The sequence below is a fragment of the Oryctolagus cuniculus genome, chromosome 3 (genome assembly GCF_964237555.1).
Source record: "Oryctolagus cuniculus chromosome 3, mOryCun1.1, whole genome shotgun sequence".
Taxonomy (NCBI): domain Eukaryota; kingdom Metazoa; phylum Chordata; class Mammalia; order Lagomorpha; family Leporidae; genus Oryctolagus; species Oryctolagus cuniculus.
The window spans coordinates 40163731-40180355 of NC_091434.1; the positions used below are offsets into that span (position 1 = coordinate 40163731).

The following is a 16625-nucleotide window of genomic DNA, read 5'->3' on the forward strand; positions in this document are numbered from 1 at the left end:
CTATTCCACTTGAATTTTAAAAATTAGCTGTGCAGGGGCCAGCATTCTGGTGCAGCAGGTAATGCCACTGCAATGCCGGCATCCCATATGGGCACTGGTTCAAGTCTCAGCTGCTCCACTTCTGATCCAGCTCTCTGCTAATGTGCCTGGGAAAGCAGCGGAAGATGGCCCAACTGCTTGGGCCCCTGTACCCACCTGAGAGATCCAGGCTCCTGGCTTTGGATCGGCTCAGCTTCAGCCATTGCAGTCATTTGGGGAGTGAACCAATAGATAGAAGACATTTCTCTTTCTGCCTCTGCCTCTCTGTAATCTGCCTTTCAAATAAATAAACAAATCCTTTAAAAAACTAGCTGTGCAATATTGAGAACTATTGCCAGATTCCAGTTACAAACTAGCATGTGGTCTCTGAAAGTTGGTTCTCAGTCCAGCGAGGAAAAGCAGGTCTGTTTATCAAGGCCACACCGGCTCAGGACTCAAGAAACCAGCCCACTGAGGGAAATTGCTGGTTTCCTGTTCACTTCTCCTTAGTTTTAGATCCTCTAGTTTTATTTGAGGGCAACAGAATGTACCCAGCTATAAGAGTGACTCCAAGTCCCCCTTGCAGTTATGTGTGGTTATATGATGGATTCGAGGCCAATAAAATTAAGTGGATGTATGTTGTATGATTTCTAAGAAATCCTCTTAACAGACAGTTGATGTATACACCCTTTGCCCACCCTTCCCTTCCATCTGTTCTGATGCCTGGAGTATGGATATGATGGCTGGCATTCCGTCAACCACTTTGTACTATGAGAACAAGGGTCATACCCTAAGAAAAGCAGTTATGACTAGAAGGAGCCTGGATCCCTGGGATTCTGTAGAATGGGTATACCAGCCCAATACATTGTCTCTCTGGACTTGTGTTAGTGTAATTCAATAATCTACATTATCTAAGCCACTATTTTTTAAGGTTTCTGTTTCATGCATTCAGAACTAATCCTACTTGATACATATTTGCATAATTAAAGTCTGATTTTATCTAAGTTTCTGAAAATTATTTTGAGGGTGCTGGTGCTGTGGCTCAGTGGGTTAAAGCTGTGGCCTGCAGTGCCAGCAACTGTTATGGGCAACCAGTTCAAATCCAGGCTCCTCCACTTTTGATCCAGCTCCCTGTTACTGGCCTAGGAAAGTAGTGGGGGATGGCCCAAATCCTTGGGCCTTTGCACCCACATGGGAGACCCAGATCAAGCTCCTGGCTCCTGGCTTCCACCTGCCCCAGCCTGGGCCTTTGCATCCATTTGGGGAGTAAACCAGCAGATGAAAGACCTCTTTCTGTTTCTTCCTCTCTCTCTTTGTGACTCTGCATTTCAAATTTAAAAAAATTATCTTAAAGATGAACAGGTTATAATAAGGCTGATATTACATAAGGTTTTAGTTAACCAATGTTGACTTTATATAGTGTCCCCATTAATCTAAGGAATGTTTTAATTCACATTGGTATATCTCATCAAATGAAGACGGTGGAACTCAAGTTTTTCATTTAAAGTGAGTTTAAGACATCTGCAATCATTGGCATACAGTAAGAATCACATCTTCAGGGTACTGTAGTAACAGAGTCAATCATTCTCAGCTGGGGCTGGCACTGTGGTATAGTGGGTAAAGCCACCGCCTGCAGTACTGGAATTCCATATGGGCACCGGTTCAAGTCCCTGCTGCTCCTCTTCTGATCTGGGTCTTTGCTATGGCCTGACAAAGCAGTAGAAGATGGCCCAAGTCCTTGGGCTCCTGTTCCCATTCGGGAGACCCACAAGATGCTCCTGGCTCCTGGCTCCTGGCTTCAGACCAGCCCAGCTCCGGCCGTTTAGGCCATTTGGGGAACGACCCACAGCATGGAAGATCTTACTCTCTGTCTTTCCCCCTTGCTCTGTAACTCTTTCAAATAAAGAAATAAATAATAATTCTTAAAAAATATTCTCAGCCAGTAAAATATAACCAAAAAGTCTAGAAAGTTCTTCCTTCTGCCGAGTTTCCTGTAGCACATTCAGCCTGGCTCTAATGCAGCAGTTCCTAAGGTTAAAACAAGAGAAATGGTTACTCTTTATATGTGGTAATTGGTATTGCTATTAACCAAATACTTTTCACTGTGCTTTCCAGAAACATGGTAGAATCATTCTTCCTGGATTCTTGTGGTTAAGTAGGGATTCTGGCCAACAGGTTGTCTTCTAAATTCAGCAATAGTCGCTCCCAGGAGACCCTTCGGAGTTGCATTTCCCATTCGCTCTAGTTTCCTGTAGTGTCTTTCCATCTCCTGTGCCTAGGGAGGAAGATGAGCCGCCACTGAGCTGAGGCTTCATGCGTCCTTCATGTAGGATTAAAAAAATAAAAGCCATTTTGTTTTAATCTAGTGAAACTCAGAGGTTGTTCATTAGTGCAGCATAAACTGTATTTTTTTTTATTTGACAGGTAGAGATATAGACAGAGAGAGAGACAGAGAGAAAGGTCTTCCCTCTGCCGGTTCACTCCCCAAATGGCCGCCATGGCCAGCGCTGTACCGATCCGAAGCCAGGAGCCAGGTGCCTCCTCCTGGTCTCCATGCGAGTGCAGGAGCCCAAGCACCTGGCCATCCTCCACTGCCTTCCTGGGCCACAGCAGAGAGCTGGCCTGGAAGAGGAGCACCAGGACCAGATCCCAGAGCCCACATTGGATGCCGGCACCACAGGTGGAAGATTAACCAAGTGAGCCATGGTGCTGGCCCGCAGCATAAACTGTATTAACCTGAGTAATGCGCCACACAATCCAGGAAAAAAAAAAAAAAAAACTGTGAACAAAAAACCTATGGTTCCAGCAACAAAGGAGATATGGGCAAAAGTCTCTCCCAATTTGCCCTTTGCACATAAACCTTTAGTACCAGCCAATTATATTCCTAAAAACTTTTGTGGAGCAATTCCCATCAGCTACTTGCCTCTATGCAGGAAAATCTGTCAGTAAGCAAAGCCATCCTCCCATTCCTTAGTGACTTCATACCCTATCAAACTCACTGCCATGTCTGGTATTCAGATTCCACGCACAATAGCTCCACCGTGTGGTACTTAGAATAAATGACATTTATTATAGGACCAAAGAAGCATGATTACATAACCAATAACACCATACCTTGAGAGGAGGACTGTACGTGATAAAAATCACATCCAGCTTGCTAGAGTGTCAAGCCAAAAGCAAGAGAAAGAAACCTTTCTATCATGTGAACTAGAAAATTCAAGAGCAACGAGGCTCTCTGATTTATTTATACATTCAATTAATATTTACTGAGTTCCACTGTATATCAGACATTGTTTTAGACCTTGGGAATACAGCAGTGAACAAGAAAGACAAATTTCTATCTTAATTGAAAATATAGACAATGGGACAAATAAACAAAATGATATACATTAATATCAGGTGGTGGTAAGTGCTATAAAACACAATAGATGAGGACTGTGGCACACAGAGTGATGGAGGAGGGGTTATTTTAAACAGAATGGACAGAAGGAAAGGCAAAGAGCCCACACTGAACTCTCCCAAAATTCCTGTGGATAAATTTCCAAAATTCTCAAATACTCATAATCTAAAACATGAATACCCTCCTACAGACATGCAATGTGAAAACACCTCAAGATGCTCATATTGTGGTCTCTAAACTACTTTGCCCTGAGAAGAAATCAAGATGCCTTGGAGAAATGACTGATTCCAGGTGTGAGACATGAAGTGGACCAAGATCCTGGGATGAATTCTTACACTGGAAAATACAGAAGCAATCAAAGACCAACATCAGTTTGACACATGTCTGTAAGGTGTCTGGCGTATAACAGATCTTCCCAGGCAGATGAATCAGTTAATTCACAGGCTTTTATTGGGGTTCCGCTTCCGGGCGAGGTTCCCCGGTCCCAACAGAGCAACAGAGCGGGGGCTGGGGAAGTCGCACGTCAGAGATTGAGAGAGCCCCTTTTATAGATTCAGGGCATGGGGGTTAAAGGTTGAGGCGGGTCTGATCCTCATTGGTTGACCTTTAGGCACCCGCACGGACCTTGACAAGGACTTTTCTTCCCCGGAAGTAGGCCTCTCCATTCCCGGAAGTGTAGGTCTTCCCTCCTTGCGGATCCCAAAGCTACCAATGTCAAAGACCCTTGCTTATTGCTTCAGAATTAGTGTAGCCTCAGCTAATTTAGTTAAAAGCTCTTCAGATCGGGTACTAGGAACATCTTTAAATATGATAGTATTAGATGCAATACTGTTAAAATAGTTAATTAATTAGTTTGAGAGGCAGTGAGATAGAAAGCTCCCATTTGCTGATTCACTCTCCAAATGACCAAGGGTTGTCGGCTGGTACTGAAGCAGGGAGCCTGGAATTTAATCCAGGTCTCTGCTGTGGGCAGCAGGAACTCAAACCCTTGAGTCATCAATACCTACTGTCTCCCAATCCCTTTCTGGATTACCAGGAAGTTGGAGTCAGGAAATGCAGTTCAATTCTTATTCTGAACTGAAAATACCCAATGTTTTTCTACCAATTAATTAATCACAACACTGTTATTTTTTCTTTATTAGTTTAAAAGAAACTCTATTACCCTTACCAGACATAAAAGAAATTCGTGATAATCATTTCTGTAGTTCAAGAAGTGCCTATACTTATAATAGATCCTTTTTCTTTTTTGAATATTTATTTTATTTGAAAAGCAGAGTTACAGAGAAAGACGGAGAGACAAGAGATCTTCCATCTGCTAGTTCACTTCTCAAATGGCTGTAGTGGCTAGGGCTGGGCCAGGCCAAAGTCAGGAGCCAGGAGCTTTCTCTGAGTCTCCCACGTGGGTGCAGGGGCTCAAGGACTTTGGGCCATCTCCTGCTGCTTCCCCAGGCACACTAGCAAGGAGCTGGATGGGAAGTGGTGCCCATAAGGGATGCCTGCCCTACAGACGGTGGCTTTACCTGCCACACCACAGCACTGGCCCCATAATAATAGGTCTTTTAAATACCCCAAACCAAAGTCAGACTTAATATAGTTTGCTGAAATGTTTTATATTAATAATGAATAGGGAAAACATAAGGCCAGCTTTGCAAGTTGCAGTTACAGAGTTCAACTTCCTCCCAGATTCCATATAACAAAATGTTCCCATTTTAAATTGTTTGATGAGTCACAACTGAATAAATCCATAAATCCATATAACCACTACTGCAATCGACACTTATACAATTTGTCACCTCCCCAAACCTCCTTCATATAGCCTTGTAGTCCATGTCCGACCCCTCAACCCACCCTCTGCCTCAACTACAGGCACTTTGCTTCCTGATAGTTTTAGATTTCTAGAATTACACAGAAATAGAATTATGGATTAAGTAAAGTAAGTGCTCTTATATCTAGCTTCCTTGTTACTTGTATATCCACTCATTGACTGAACATTTGGGTCTTCCAAGTGGGAGTTGTTAAGAAAAAAAAATTGCTAGTAGTATCCAAGAACAAGGCTTTATGTGAATGTTTTCACTTCTTTTGGGCAAATACTTCGGAACAGAACTGCTGAGTCTTCTGGTACGTTTATAACTTTATAACAAACTGCACAACCATCTCCAAATGGCTGTAGCATTTTGCATGCCTACCAGCAATGTATGAATTCCAGTTGTTCAGTATCTTCATCAACAGTTGCTATTGGCAGTTCTCAGTGTTATTTAAACCATCCTAGTGGTCCTGTATCTTGTTGTTTTTGTTTTCCTAATGACTAATGGTGTTGATTGTCCTTGGTAATTCAAATGCTAAATAAAAATCTATTCAAATCTTCTGCCCGGTTGAGCTATTTGACTTCTCACTATTGAGCTGTAAGAATTATTTATATGTTCTGGATATAAGTGCTTTGCAGATACACGAATTGCCAATATTTTCTCCCAATATATAAACTGTCTTTCAATTCTCACACTGGTTTCTATGAAAGGGCAGTTTTAATAAATGCCAGTTTACAAGTTATTTCTTTCAAAGTTCACACTGTTAACATCCTAAAAAATCTTTTACTATCCCAAGCTAGCAAAGACTTTCTCTTTTAAGAATTTCTAGGTTTCACTTTTGGTGAAGTCTATGTCCCAATTCACAATCTAAATTTGTATTGAAATTGTGCATGGTGTAAACAGTTGAGGTGCACTTCCCAGATTAATGAAGTTAATCCATTTGTTCAAAAGACTATCTTCCTCATCGCATTACTTTGGGACCTTTGTTAAAAATATTGTCTACATATGCACAGGCCCATTTTTAAACTCTATACTGTCCATCAGTTAAAAAGCATGTCCTTTGGTAACAAATTCTCTCATTTATTCCCTGTTTGAAAAAGTTTTTTCCATCTTCACACCTGAAGGGTATTTTCTATGGAATATAGACTTCTAGGTCAACAGGTCATTTTTTTTTTTTTTAATCTTTCAACACTCTAAAAATGCCATTCTATAGATTAAGAAAGAAAAAAAAGGTCATCCATAGCTTGGTTCCTGTATACGGAATGTCTTTTTCTTTTTCTCCAGTTGCTTTTACATCTTGCTCCGGTTTTCAACAGTTCCATTATGATGTACCTTGATGAGATTTTGAAAAAATTTATCACTTTGCTTGTTGGATTACTTGCATTTGTGGGTTTATAGTTTTCATCAATCAGGAAAAATTTCAGCCATTATTTCTTAATATATTGTTTTTGTCCCAACCCCTACTTCCAGGACTCCAAATAGAAGTATCTTAGAATAGTTGTGGTTACCCTTCAGGTGTCAAGCATTGCTATATTTTTTTCCCTCTGTGCTTAAGTTTGTTTTAAGTTCACTGATCTTTAGTTCTGCAGAGACCAGTCTGCTATAACTGTCCACTCCTTCTCACCTGGGTAGAAACCAAAGAGGATCAAACAGCAGTAGTGAAATAAATCTTACATTAATGTTACAGATGCATTGAATACAAATAAAATAATTAAATATTGGTAACTCAGAAATGTGTAAGAGCTGGCATTGTGGTGTAGCAGTTAAGCTGCCACCTGCAATGCCAGCATCCGCTATGGGCGCCAGTTTGTGTCTCAGCTGCCCCATTTCCAATCCAGCTCCGTGCTAATGCACCTGGGAAAGCAGTGAAAGATGGCCCAAGTTCTTCGGCCTCTGCACCCAAGTGGGAGGCCTGGATAAAGCTCCTGGCTTTAGCCTGGATCAGCCCTGGCTGTTGTGGTCATTTGGGGAGTGAATCAGAGGATGGAAGATCTCTTTGTCTCTCTCTTTCTCTAACTCTGCCTTTCAAATAAATAAATAAATCATTTTTTTAAAGAAACGTGCAAGTAGCTTTTAAAATATCATCTTTATTATGACTATAAAAGTACAGATTGTGTGTGTTGTGTACATAATACTAGAAATGATATTAAAAATGACACCAACAATGTGTTGTTACTGTTTCTTTTACTTTGATCTCTTTTAAAGAAGGTAGTAACAGTATGTGGAAAATGCTTTACTGTATCATATCAATATACTGCAAGAAAGTATTTCACAATAATATAAAAGTAACCCACAGACTTAATTAAGTGAAGATCAAATGACCCAAATACTTTTCTTTCTCAGTTTTTCACAGCAATTGCTCAAAGTCCATTAGCTGGTTTTTCCAAGAAAGATTATTCCAATAATTTTGGGTGTTCAATCCGTGCAATGGTCCAGTTGGGCTTTACTCCTTGTGTAAATTCTCTCTGAAATCTAGGAGAAATATTATAAAGAAAACTTTACATCAGCCCAAATACTTCTTGATAACTATATAATTTGTAAGGTTAAAAGCAGCTTTTAGCAACAAACTAATGGTTAATGGCATATCAAAACAAAATAAAGTTTAACCAACCAATTCAATCACAAAAAATGTATCCACGAAATTGAAGTGCATTTTTAACTTAAATGAGTATTTTAATAAACTGATCTACATTCGATGTCTTCAAGCTTCTGGGAGAAACTTGAACATTATTTTGTTATTAAATACTGGGAATAGGGGCCGGTACTGTGGCATTGTGGCTAAATCTGCCGCCTGCGGTGCTGGCATCCTATTTGGGCGCCGGTTTGATTCCTGGCTGCTCCACTTCCGAACCAGCTCTCTGCTATGGCCTGGGAAAGCAGTAGAAGATGGGTGAAGTCCCTGGGCCCCTGCACCAACGTGGGGGACCCAGAAGAAGCCTCTGGCTCCTGGCTTCAGATCAACGCAGCTCTGGCCATTGCAGCCAGTTGCGGAATGAACCAGTGGAAGGAAGACCTCTCTCCTTGTCTCTCTCTCTCTCGGCCTCTCCTTCTCTCTCTGTGTAACTCTTTCAAATAAATAAATACATCTTTAAAATAAATAAATAAATAAATAAATACTGGGAATAACACATGCTTTATATGAGGAACAGTAAGTTGGACTATTGATGTAAACAGAACTTCAAATATATAATTTATAGAAGATACTGTTTTTCAAATAATACCAACTTAAGACTAAATAGTGGAATTTGATTTATATATACTTATTAATCTTGAAAAAATGTTTATGAGCTATCTATGGTCTTACTGGAAGATCAGAAGAGACTTAGTTTAGTATTACTGATAGTAATCATTAATTATGAACAAAGTACTAAAAAAAGAGAATTCAGGAATTTAAATTAAGTAAGTATTTATACAGACTATTTTGAGTAATTACAAATGAGGCAAAATTTTAAAAACACCCATACTTCTTTCAAGAAAACTGAAAAAAAAAATGAAGACATAATTCCCTTTTACTTTAGTGAGAATATATTTTCTTTTTTAGGTTATAAGGTTTTTTTTTCTTATAACCTAAGAAAGAAAATGGAATTTATTATTTTACAGAAAATCTATATAACCGGCATCATAACAATGGTATTGTCTTTTAAATAAATATTAATTACTTATCCACTGACTTTTCCAGTTGTTCACTTTTCCAAACTTTAATAGCACAAAAAATACAGCACAATGTCTCTTCTAAATAACCTGCTAACCTTCTACTAGACAGCATCTCCTCAAAGGCCATGTCCCTTCAGTTTTGTAACTGAACCTCGACTGGTATAAGGGAAATGTGTCTAAAGAATGAATGATCTACACGGTCATCACAGCAGACTGTAGTTTCCAAAGAAGGCCACAACCACATCTCCTATCCCAGGTGCTCTTAGGCAATGTGGCCTTGCCATATGTTGACCCAGAAGGTGGTGGAATCTCTCCACAGACTTTAAACTGTACAGGGCCTGTGACTACTTTGACCAATAGATCCCAGCAGAAATGAGGTTACTCTCATTCTGGGCAAAGCCCTTTACTGGTCTAGGAGCTTCCATTTTTTTGCTTGTTGGAATCCAACCATGTAAAAGATGCGACTAGTCTGAAACCACCAGGAGCCAAGCCAGAGAAACCGTGGAGAATGAGAGGTTGTGCAGAACCCTGTGGGCACCAAGGTGCCACACAGGAACGAAGACACCATCACGGAAATGAATCCTCCAGCTGATACCAGGTGGAGCAAAGCAAACCGCACAGCAGAGCCTTTCCAAAGCCCCTGAGCACTGCAACAGCAGGAAACACAATGGGTGTTTGAAGCCTCTGAGTTTTGGGGTAGCCTGTGATGGACAGCTGACAAACCATTTAAACTCAGCAATATTACCTCTTTCTAACTTCCCAATACTCCTGTTCATTTCCACTGTGTCTTTATGACCTTTTCTCTTTACAAATAATGTGTGCAGTTTCAATTCTTTTCTTCCTAAAGCTCCCTTTAATGATGAGCTCACACTATCTTCCATTTTCTAGACAGAGGAAGTAAGGAAATATAATTACACTTACTCATAGCTTGCACTAAGAAGTTGTTTAGTTTCCACATTCTGATCCCCCAACTTAACTTGGAATACACTGGCTCCACGTATAGTTTCATTGGGGACGTTGGCACTGGTTAGATACCAAAAGCACATCAGGATGTTAACAAACTTCCTTCCTTAGAGAAAAAACACACAGACACATGTACAAAGACAAATCATATTAGTCTATCATTCATATATACAAAATGAAATTGGTAATTGGTAGTGGCTATACAGTTATTACAGATAAAATTCTGTACTTATTCTGGTGTAACTTAAGATATCTGTAAATTTTTTACTTTTAGAAAATTCTCTTAGGGTTTATGGCATCAGTAATAAAGTTACTATTTACTAAGTACAGACTTTAACAAATTTTAATTTGTGGCATTTTCTAAAGTTACAATAATATAACTGATATCTATTGTCAAACCAAAATTGAGGAGGAAAAAAAATCTATTTTTTGCTGCTAAGTAATTAACTTAATCCAAGGGCCAGAAGGAAGAACTGCTCCTATTCTATTCTAATTCTTTTTGCTATGCCTGGTGATTCTGATTCTATCCTGTGAAAAAATCAGTTTGTGTGACGACCATGGTGTGGTCATGCAAATAAACATATTAGAGGAGGGGGCAGGAGGTTGGCCCACCAGGTAAGATGCCGCTTAGGAAGGCTGTCTGCGCCCCCTAATGGAAGGCCTTGGTTGAGTCCCAGCACTGGCTCCTGATATCCTGATAACAGTTGACTGCTAATCTAGACTCTGATGGCTGAGGTCCTCAGGTTCCTGCCACCCCTATGGGGGACCTGGACTCAGTTCCTGGCTCCCAGCTTCAGCCTGGGCCAGTCGTAGATGCCATGGGCATTTTGGGAATGAACCTGTAGATGGGGGCTTTCTAACTGTCTCTTTCTTTCTGTCTCTCTGCTTATCAAGTAAAAATAAATAAATGAAACATTAGAGGAAAAGAAACTATTTATTACTAAAAATATCTTTACAAATATTTCAAACTGATGTGTATAAATAATTTTTGGGGAGGATTTAAAAGCAGAAGTTTAATTTCTCCTGTATCTGGCACAGAAAACATTTGCAAATATGTGTAGAAGGAACAAGTCAAGGAATTTTTAGGAATGCTATAGGGAAATGTATGCACTGGACAACAGAACCAATTCCTTCCAACTTTTTTCATTATCTCCAAATAAGTTCAGCTTGGGAGTTCTGCAATTAGTCTAATTTTCATACCACTCTCTAGCTGATATAATCTTATTTCCTTTTACTCCCACTCTTTCCATCTAACAGGTAGCTGGTAATTTAAAATGCTCAATTGTTTCTTTCAAGTTAGAAAATATGAAACATTAACATTTTCAGTTTAAGACATAACAACAACTAGTCCTAAACAGACTATATTATTATCACTTTTAAGTAATGATGTTCTCTCTTGTGAATTACATAGTAGTAGGAAAAAGTTCTCGATATCGAGGTATTAGAGGAATGGGAGTTTGACAAGCCGTTACTGCATTCCTTATTGGAGTTCCTGGGTTTGAATCCCAACTCTGCTTCTGCTTCTAACTTTCTGCCAGTGTTGCCCCTGGGAGGCAGTGGATGATGGCTCAAGTACTTGGGTCCTTGCTACCCAATCAGGAAATCCAGACCAGTTCTGGGTTCCTGGTTGTAGCCTGGCCCAACTCCTGCTGTTGTAGCAATTTGGAGAGTAAACCAGTAGATGGGAGATTTTTCTCTCTCTGCCTTTCAAATAATAAATTAATTTGAAACTTAAAAAAATTTTTTTAAACAGGGAGGCATAAAAAACTATTTCCATATCTTAACTCTTTTGGACTTAGGTCTTTAAAGAATTACTATATAATTTATTCTAAATTCTCTAAGTATCAACTATATACTTGTAAGTACATACTTAGAGAACCTAACTATTTTGTGACTATCCTCTACTTTAGCTACACCAGCTAACTGTGGATCTTCTACAGAATGCTCCAGCATTACCTTTCTCATCATAGTAAATGGAGATGTCTCCTGTTGATGTATATACAATTTCATCTATGTCAGCAGCAAGGGCACTTTTATGGTTATCAGGTAGAGAAGTAACCTTTTCTTTCAATACATGTAGCACCTATATTTGGAAAAAGCAACCCATTAGTTCACCAATTCAATTCTTAAAATCTTTTCTGAAAGTGATCTTTATCATGAAATAAATTTTTCTAAGTATTTTAAAATTTACTACTGAATTTATTCATCGTCAGAAGCAAGGCTGACAGGCATCTAATCATTCAACTAGATGACTCCTAACAGAACATTCTATGTAAGAGGAACAGAAAAACATCACTTTTACTTACTTATATGCTAAGCAGCAGGAGTCATTTCACGGTTTTGTATGAACCAAGTTACCCATTGGACAGATACACTAAACAGACTACTTTGGCTGCTGGCACACAATTTTTAAGCACAAATATGGAAAATGCTTATTATTCTACTGCAAGAGTAATGCCTTTATTTTTAAAGGAAAATTAAAGTAATACTTTACCTCTTTGGCCACAAGTTCTTCCAAAAGATCAAATTTACACTGTGACAGCAACTTGGATACATAAGCAAAAGCCTTGAAAAAAAATAGTGGGAGGATGGTGGCAATTATTATTTCAAAATACCACAGGATACTCATACTTAAATGGTCAGGTTTCTCAGACTATTTTGTAGTATAGATGATAAACATCAAGTACTCGTATACCAATGTCAGGCATTCTTTCAAAATTGGCTAACTTTCCTTTTATGGCCTTCCCACATAGTAATAATTGAGCTGACTGCTAATTATTTATCTACTCTTAGAACCTGGGGAAGGGCTGGTGCTGTGGAATAGTGGGTAAAGCTGCCGCCCACAGTGCTGGCATCTTATGTGGGTGCTGGTTTGAGTCCTGGCTAATCCATTTCCAATCCAGCTCTCTGTTGATGCATCTGGAAAAGCAGTGGAAGATGGCGCAAGTGCTTGGGACCCTCACCCACATGGGAGACCCAGAATAAGCTCTTGTATCCTGGCTTCAGTCTGGCCCAGCTCTGGCCATTGCAGCCATTTGGGAGAGTGAACAAATGGATGGAGGATCTCTTTCTCTCTCTCTCTCTCTCTGTAACTCTGGCATTCAAACAAAAAGAAATAAATCTTAAAAAAAAAAAAAAAGAAACTGAGAAACCTGGTTGTAAACATGAGATGCCTCAATAAAACCCTCCTATAAAATGATGGTAAGCAGCTGACTGTTACATAACCCATGCGTAGATCGCAGTTGGGCAGCAGGACAGTCTAGACTGTACTGGAAATCTGGAGATGTGGGTTGTAGTCTGAGACTCATTAAGAGAGATAGGAGGGGCCGGTGACGTGGCTCACTTGGTTAATCCTCCACCTGCAGTGCGGCATCCCATGTGGGCGCTGGGTTCTAGTCCCGGTTGCTCCTCTTCCAGTCTAGCTCTTTGCTGTGGCCCAAGAGGGCAGTGGAGGATGGCCCAGGTGCTTGGGCCCCTGCACCCGCATGGGAGACCAGGAAGAAGTACCTGGCTCCTGGCTTCGGATCGGCGCAGCGCCGGCCGTGGCGGCCATTTGGGGAGTGAACCAATGGAAGAAAGACCTTACTCTCTGTCTCTATCTATAATTCTACCTGTCAAATTAAAAAAAAAAAAAAAAGAGAGAGAGAGAGAGGGAAAGTGGGAGGCAAGAGAAAAAAGTTTTTAGTCTAAAACTCTGTGGATCCCAACTTTGAAATATCAGTCTCATCTTAAGTTGGAGGGAGGACTAAACTACAATTCTCTACATTCCTAGCAATGGGAAACGAAAGTGTGAGTTAAGAGATAACTGGAAGTTTAACACTTAGAATGGGGAGGAATGCGATGATTCACGGGTACACAGCAGAAGCCTCTTCACCCGATCTGGGAGGACCACAGAGGACTTCCCAAAGGAAGGACTGGCAGGAGAAAGGAGATGCCGAGGCGCAGCAGTCATGTGTGTGTAACTGTTACAAGCTGAAGTGTGCTCTCCCGTTCACACGCAGAAGCCTTAGCCCCCAGCACCTCAGACTGTATTTGGAAACAGAGCTGTCAAAGAGATGATTAAATTGAAATGAGGTGGTGGGCTTTAGTCCAATCTGACTTGTGTCCGATAAAAGGAGGAAGTTTGGGCACACAAAAATAAACCAGGGGCAAGACTGTGCAGGGACACGGCAAGATGGCATTGGCAAGACATGGAGAGAGCTTCAGGAAAAACAGCCCTCTTGGCAACCTGACATTGAAATTTCTGTTGTTCAAGCCACTGAGTCTGTAGTCCTTTAATATGGCAGCTCCAACTAATAGAATTATGGAGTTGAGTTTTAAGAAAATGCACAAATCCGAATGGATTCAAGGATCCTTTGTACAAACACTTCAGAGCATTCAGGATTCAGATATGATGTTTTGGTAAGGCTTCATATATGGAAGATGGATGAATATTTGCACAAAAGAAACAAAGACGGTTAGATTCTCCTTTGCAGGGCCAACAAAGATCAACACCAAGTAAATTAGCCTAAAAGATGATTATGAATCATGAAGGGGCTGTCCCAGTAAGGCCTTGATGACTTAGGGGTGTCCAACTTCCAAAGACTTCCAAGAAGCAGCCTTCTTTTTGGTGGAAAAGGTTAAAATGTACAAGGAAGATAAAAGAAAACAAATAGAATATGGTTTGATGGTTACAGGGAAAATCTCACGTCATACACACCTATTACTTTCTGTAGCTAATAAACACCTGTACACATTAAATCACCCACTCCCCTCTCACATAACGAACAGAAGCTTGCCTGGAGTGCATTTAACTGTCTCAATCTCCGGTAATCTGGAGGACCAAGACTGCTCGTGGTGTGAATCACTGAACAGATCACTTCACCTGTCTGAAACGGATTCATTTGTAATCGAGGACTAAGCTATAGGTGTCTTTTCGGTTTTCAGGTTCAATGGCTAAAAATAAAAAATCTTGATGGATATGATCTAATTGATATTCACAGTCCAAGGTAACATCTGATGGCTGAGAGTAGCCTAAGGAGAAAGGGGAAGTGGAGTCGAATGAGAATAAACTAGTTGATGTTTTTACATGAGATTATTCCCAAGTCCTAGAATTATACCCACATGGGGGAAGGTACAGTTGTATCATGACAGGGAAGTTTTTGGCTGTGTCCTTTAATAAGGACATAGGTGTTTAAGAACTGATCTGCCTGATCTGAATGGCACATTCAAGTAACCGCTGTTTTAAGGGAATTGCTCAATATTTGCCATAGCTGACGTCATACAGAAGTCAGAATAGTTAACTGACCAAAAGTTGCCTTACACAAGCAGAAGTGCATATAGATTGGCAGATGGAATGGAGGCACTGCTTAATATCAAAGAGAGAGGCTAAAATAGGCAATAGCTGGAGAACCACTAGAATCAGAGAGTGACCTCCCAAAAGTCCCATGCTCCTCTGTTCAGAGCAAACAGGGAATGCGGTCTTCCTCCTGCTCAAGGTGTTGAGGTGATTTCCATTCCTTACTGACACAGAAATGAGCTGGTACAGTCACTTATGTGTTATGGGGTAGACAAACTCAAATGTCATCAGTGAACACTGGAGAACGGTAGGACCCCACCAATTTCCCTCCGCATGGATGAAAGATTTTGAGAACTGACATGAGTGGAAGTTTACCCCTTCGTTATGATGTTGGGTTGGACATTTTAAGCAAGCTTGCCCTTTGCTTTTAAATTTTTTTGTATAAAGTCATACAGGCGTCAACAGTCAACTCAAGGAAGCAGGAAGGTAACACCGACTACATCAAGTTGAAAACATTTCATTTACAACCAATAGGTCACATAAATACTCAGGGCTGTGATTACAAAAATAACCTGAAGTAACTTAAGAGTGAAAATATCAATGCTAGCATTGTGAAACGATCCCACAGATGGCATGCTCTTAGTGTAGGTGGAGGTATGAACTGGAAAATGCACAGTGGCTTCTACTGTTTATCAAAGCTCTGCAAAGTTTGGGAATGGCAAACTCTCTAAGAACGTCCAAAGAGATGGCCCCTCATGCTAGCCGAAATGCATGTACACGGCAAATAATATCAGGACCCACAGCGACCATTAACCTGGCACGAGGAAGACAGAGCAGCTGGCCATTCGGAAACAGGGACATAACTGGCAAAAGTCAGGGCTGCGAATTACCAAAGCCTGAGCTCTAGTTTGGTGACTCGGGGTCTCAGGAAGAAACCTCGGTGCTACGCACGTCTGCACGTGAGGCTGCAAGCGCATGCGGCGGGCGGGGCAACCACGGACATACCAACCTGCTTCGCCCCCTCCGAAAACTCTGCGATGCTGAACTCCTTGTCGAAATACGCCCAGATAAGGAAGGAGTAAATTCGAGTCCGAACCCAGTTGATGGGGTTGGAAAAGCCCAGAATGATCATCTTGGTCTTCTGGCGCGGCTGCGGCTGCTGCTCGGTGCTGTAGCTTCGCCCCGCGCGGGCAGGGAAAGCAGCCAGGGCTGCAGGGAGTCCCGGGGAGCTCGGGCAGGGCCGCCGGGGGCCCCGCGCGGGCAGGGCCGAGGCCAGCGAGGCCCGGGCGCTGCGAGGAAAGCGGGCCGCTCCCGTGCCGAGGCGGCGGCAGCAGAAGCAGCAGAGTCCGGGCAACGGCCACCTCACCTCGGCAGCGCCGGGAGTCCGGGAGCCGGCGGCCGCGCCCGGGAGCGAGCGCGAGACCAGCAAGCGGGGGAGGACGAGGCGAGCGGCTAGCGCCATGTTTCCGACCTCTCACCCCTCGGCCGGCCTGTGCTGGCTGAAAAG

At 41.4% G+C, this 16625-nt stretch overlaps 1 protein-coding gene across 3 annotated transcripts; it reads right to left on the bottom strand.

Moving 5' to 3' along the window:
* Positions 1–7290: 7290 nt before the first annotated feature.
* Positions 7291–16580, bottom strand: MAIP1 (matrix AAA peptidase interacting protein 1). 3 transcript variants are annotated; one of them, XR_007920323.2, is made up of 5 exons: positions 16128–16580; positions 12335–12406; positions 11797–11923; positions 9799–9942; positions 7291–7695 (listed from the first exon to the last, which is right to left on the bottom strand). XR_007920323.2 is itself a non-coding variant. In XM_051848327.2 (5 exons), the coding sequence occupies exons 1-5, from the start codon at positions 16578–16580 to the stop codon at positions 7667–7669; spliced, it is 783 nt and encodes a 260-aa protein (XP_051704287.1). In that variant the 3' UTR covers positions 7291–7666. The 3 variants fall into 3 exon arrangements, 2 of the variants coding, with proteins under 2 accessions (XP_051704287.1, XP_002712422.1); XM_051848327.2 differs by having other exon boundaries at positions 9799–9900; XM_002712376.5 differs by having other exon boundaries at positions 9799–9946.
* Positions 16581–16625: the final 45 nt, after the last annotated feature.

Coding starts and splice junctions, on each gene's coding strand:
- MAIP1 (XM_002712376.5), bottom strand. CDS start 16,580: ATGGCGCTAGCCGCTCGCCTCGTCCTCCCCCGCTTGCTGGTCTCGCGC. Junction 12,407..16,127: donor TTTCGGAGGGGGCGAAGCAG/GTTGGTATGTCC, acceptor TTTTTTTTCAAG/GCTTTTGCTTATGTATCCAA. Junction 11,924..12,334: donor AAGAACTTGTGGCCAAAGAG/GTAAAGTATTAC, acceptor TTCCAAATATAG/GTGCTACATGTATTGAAAGA.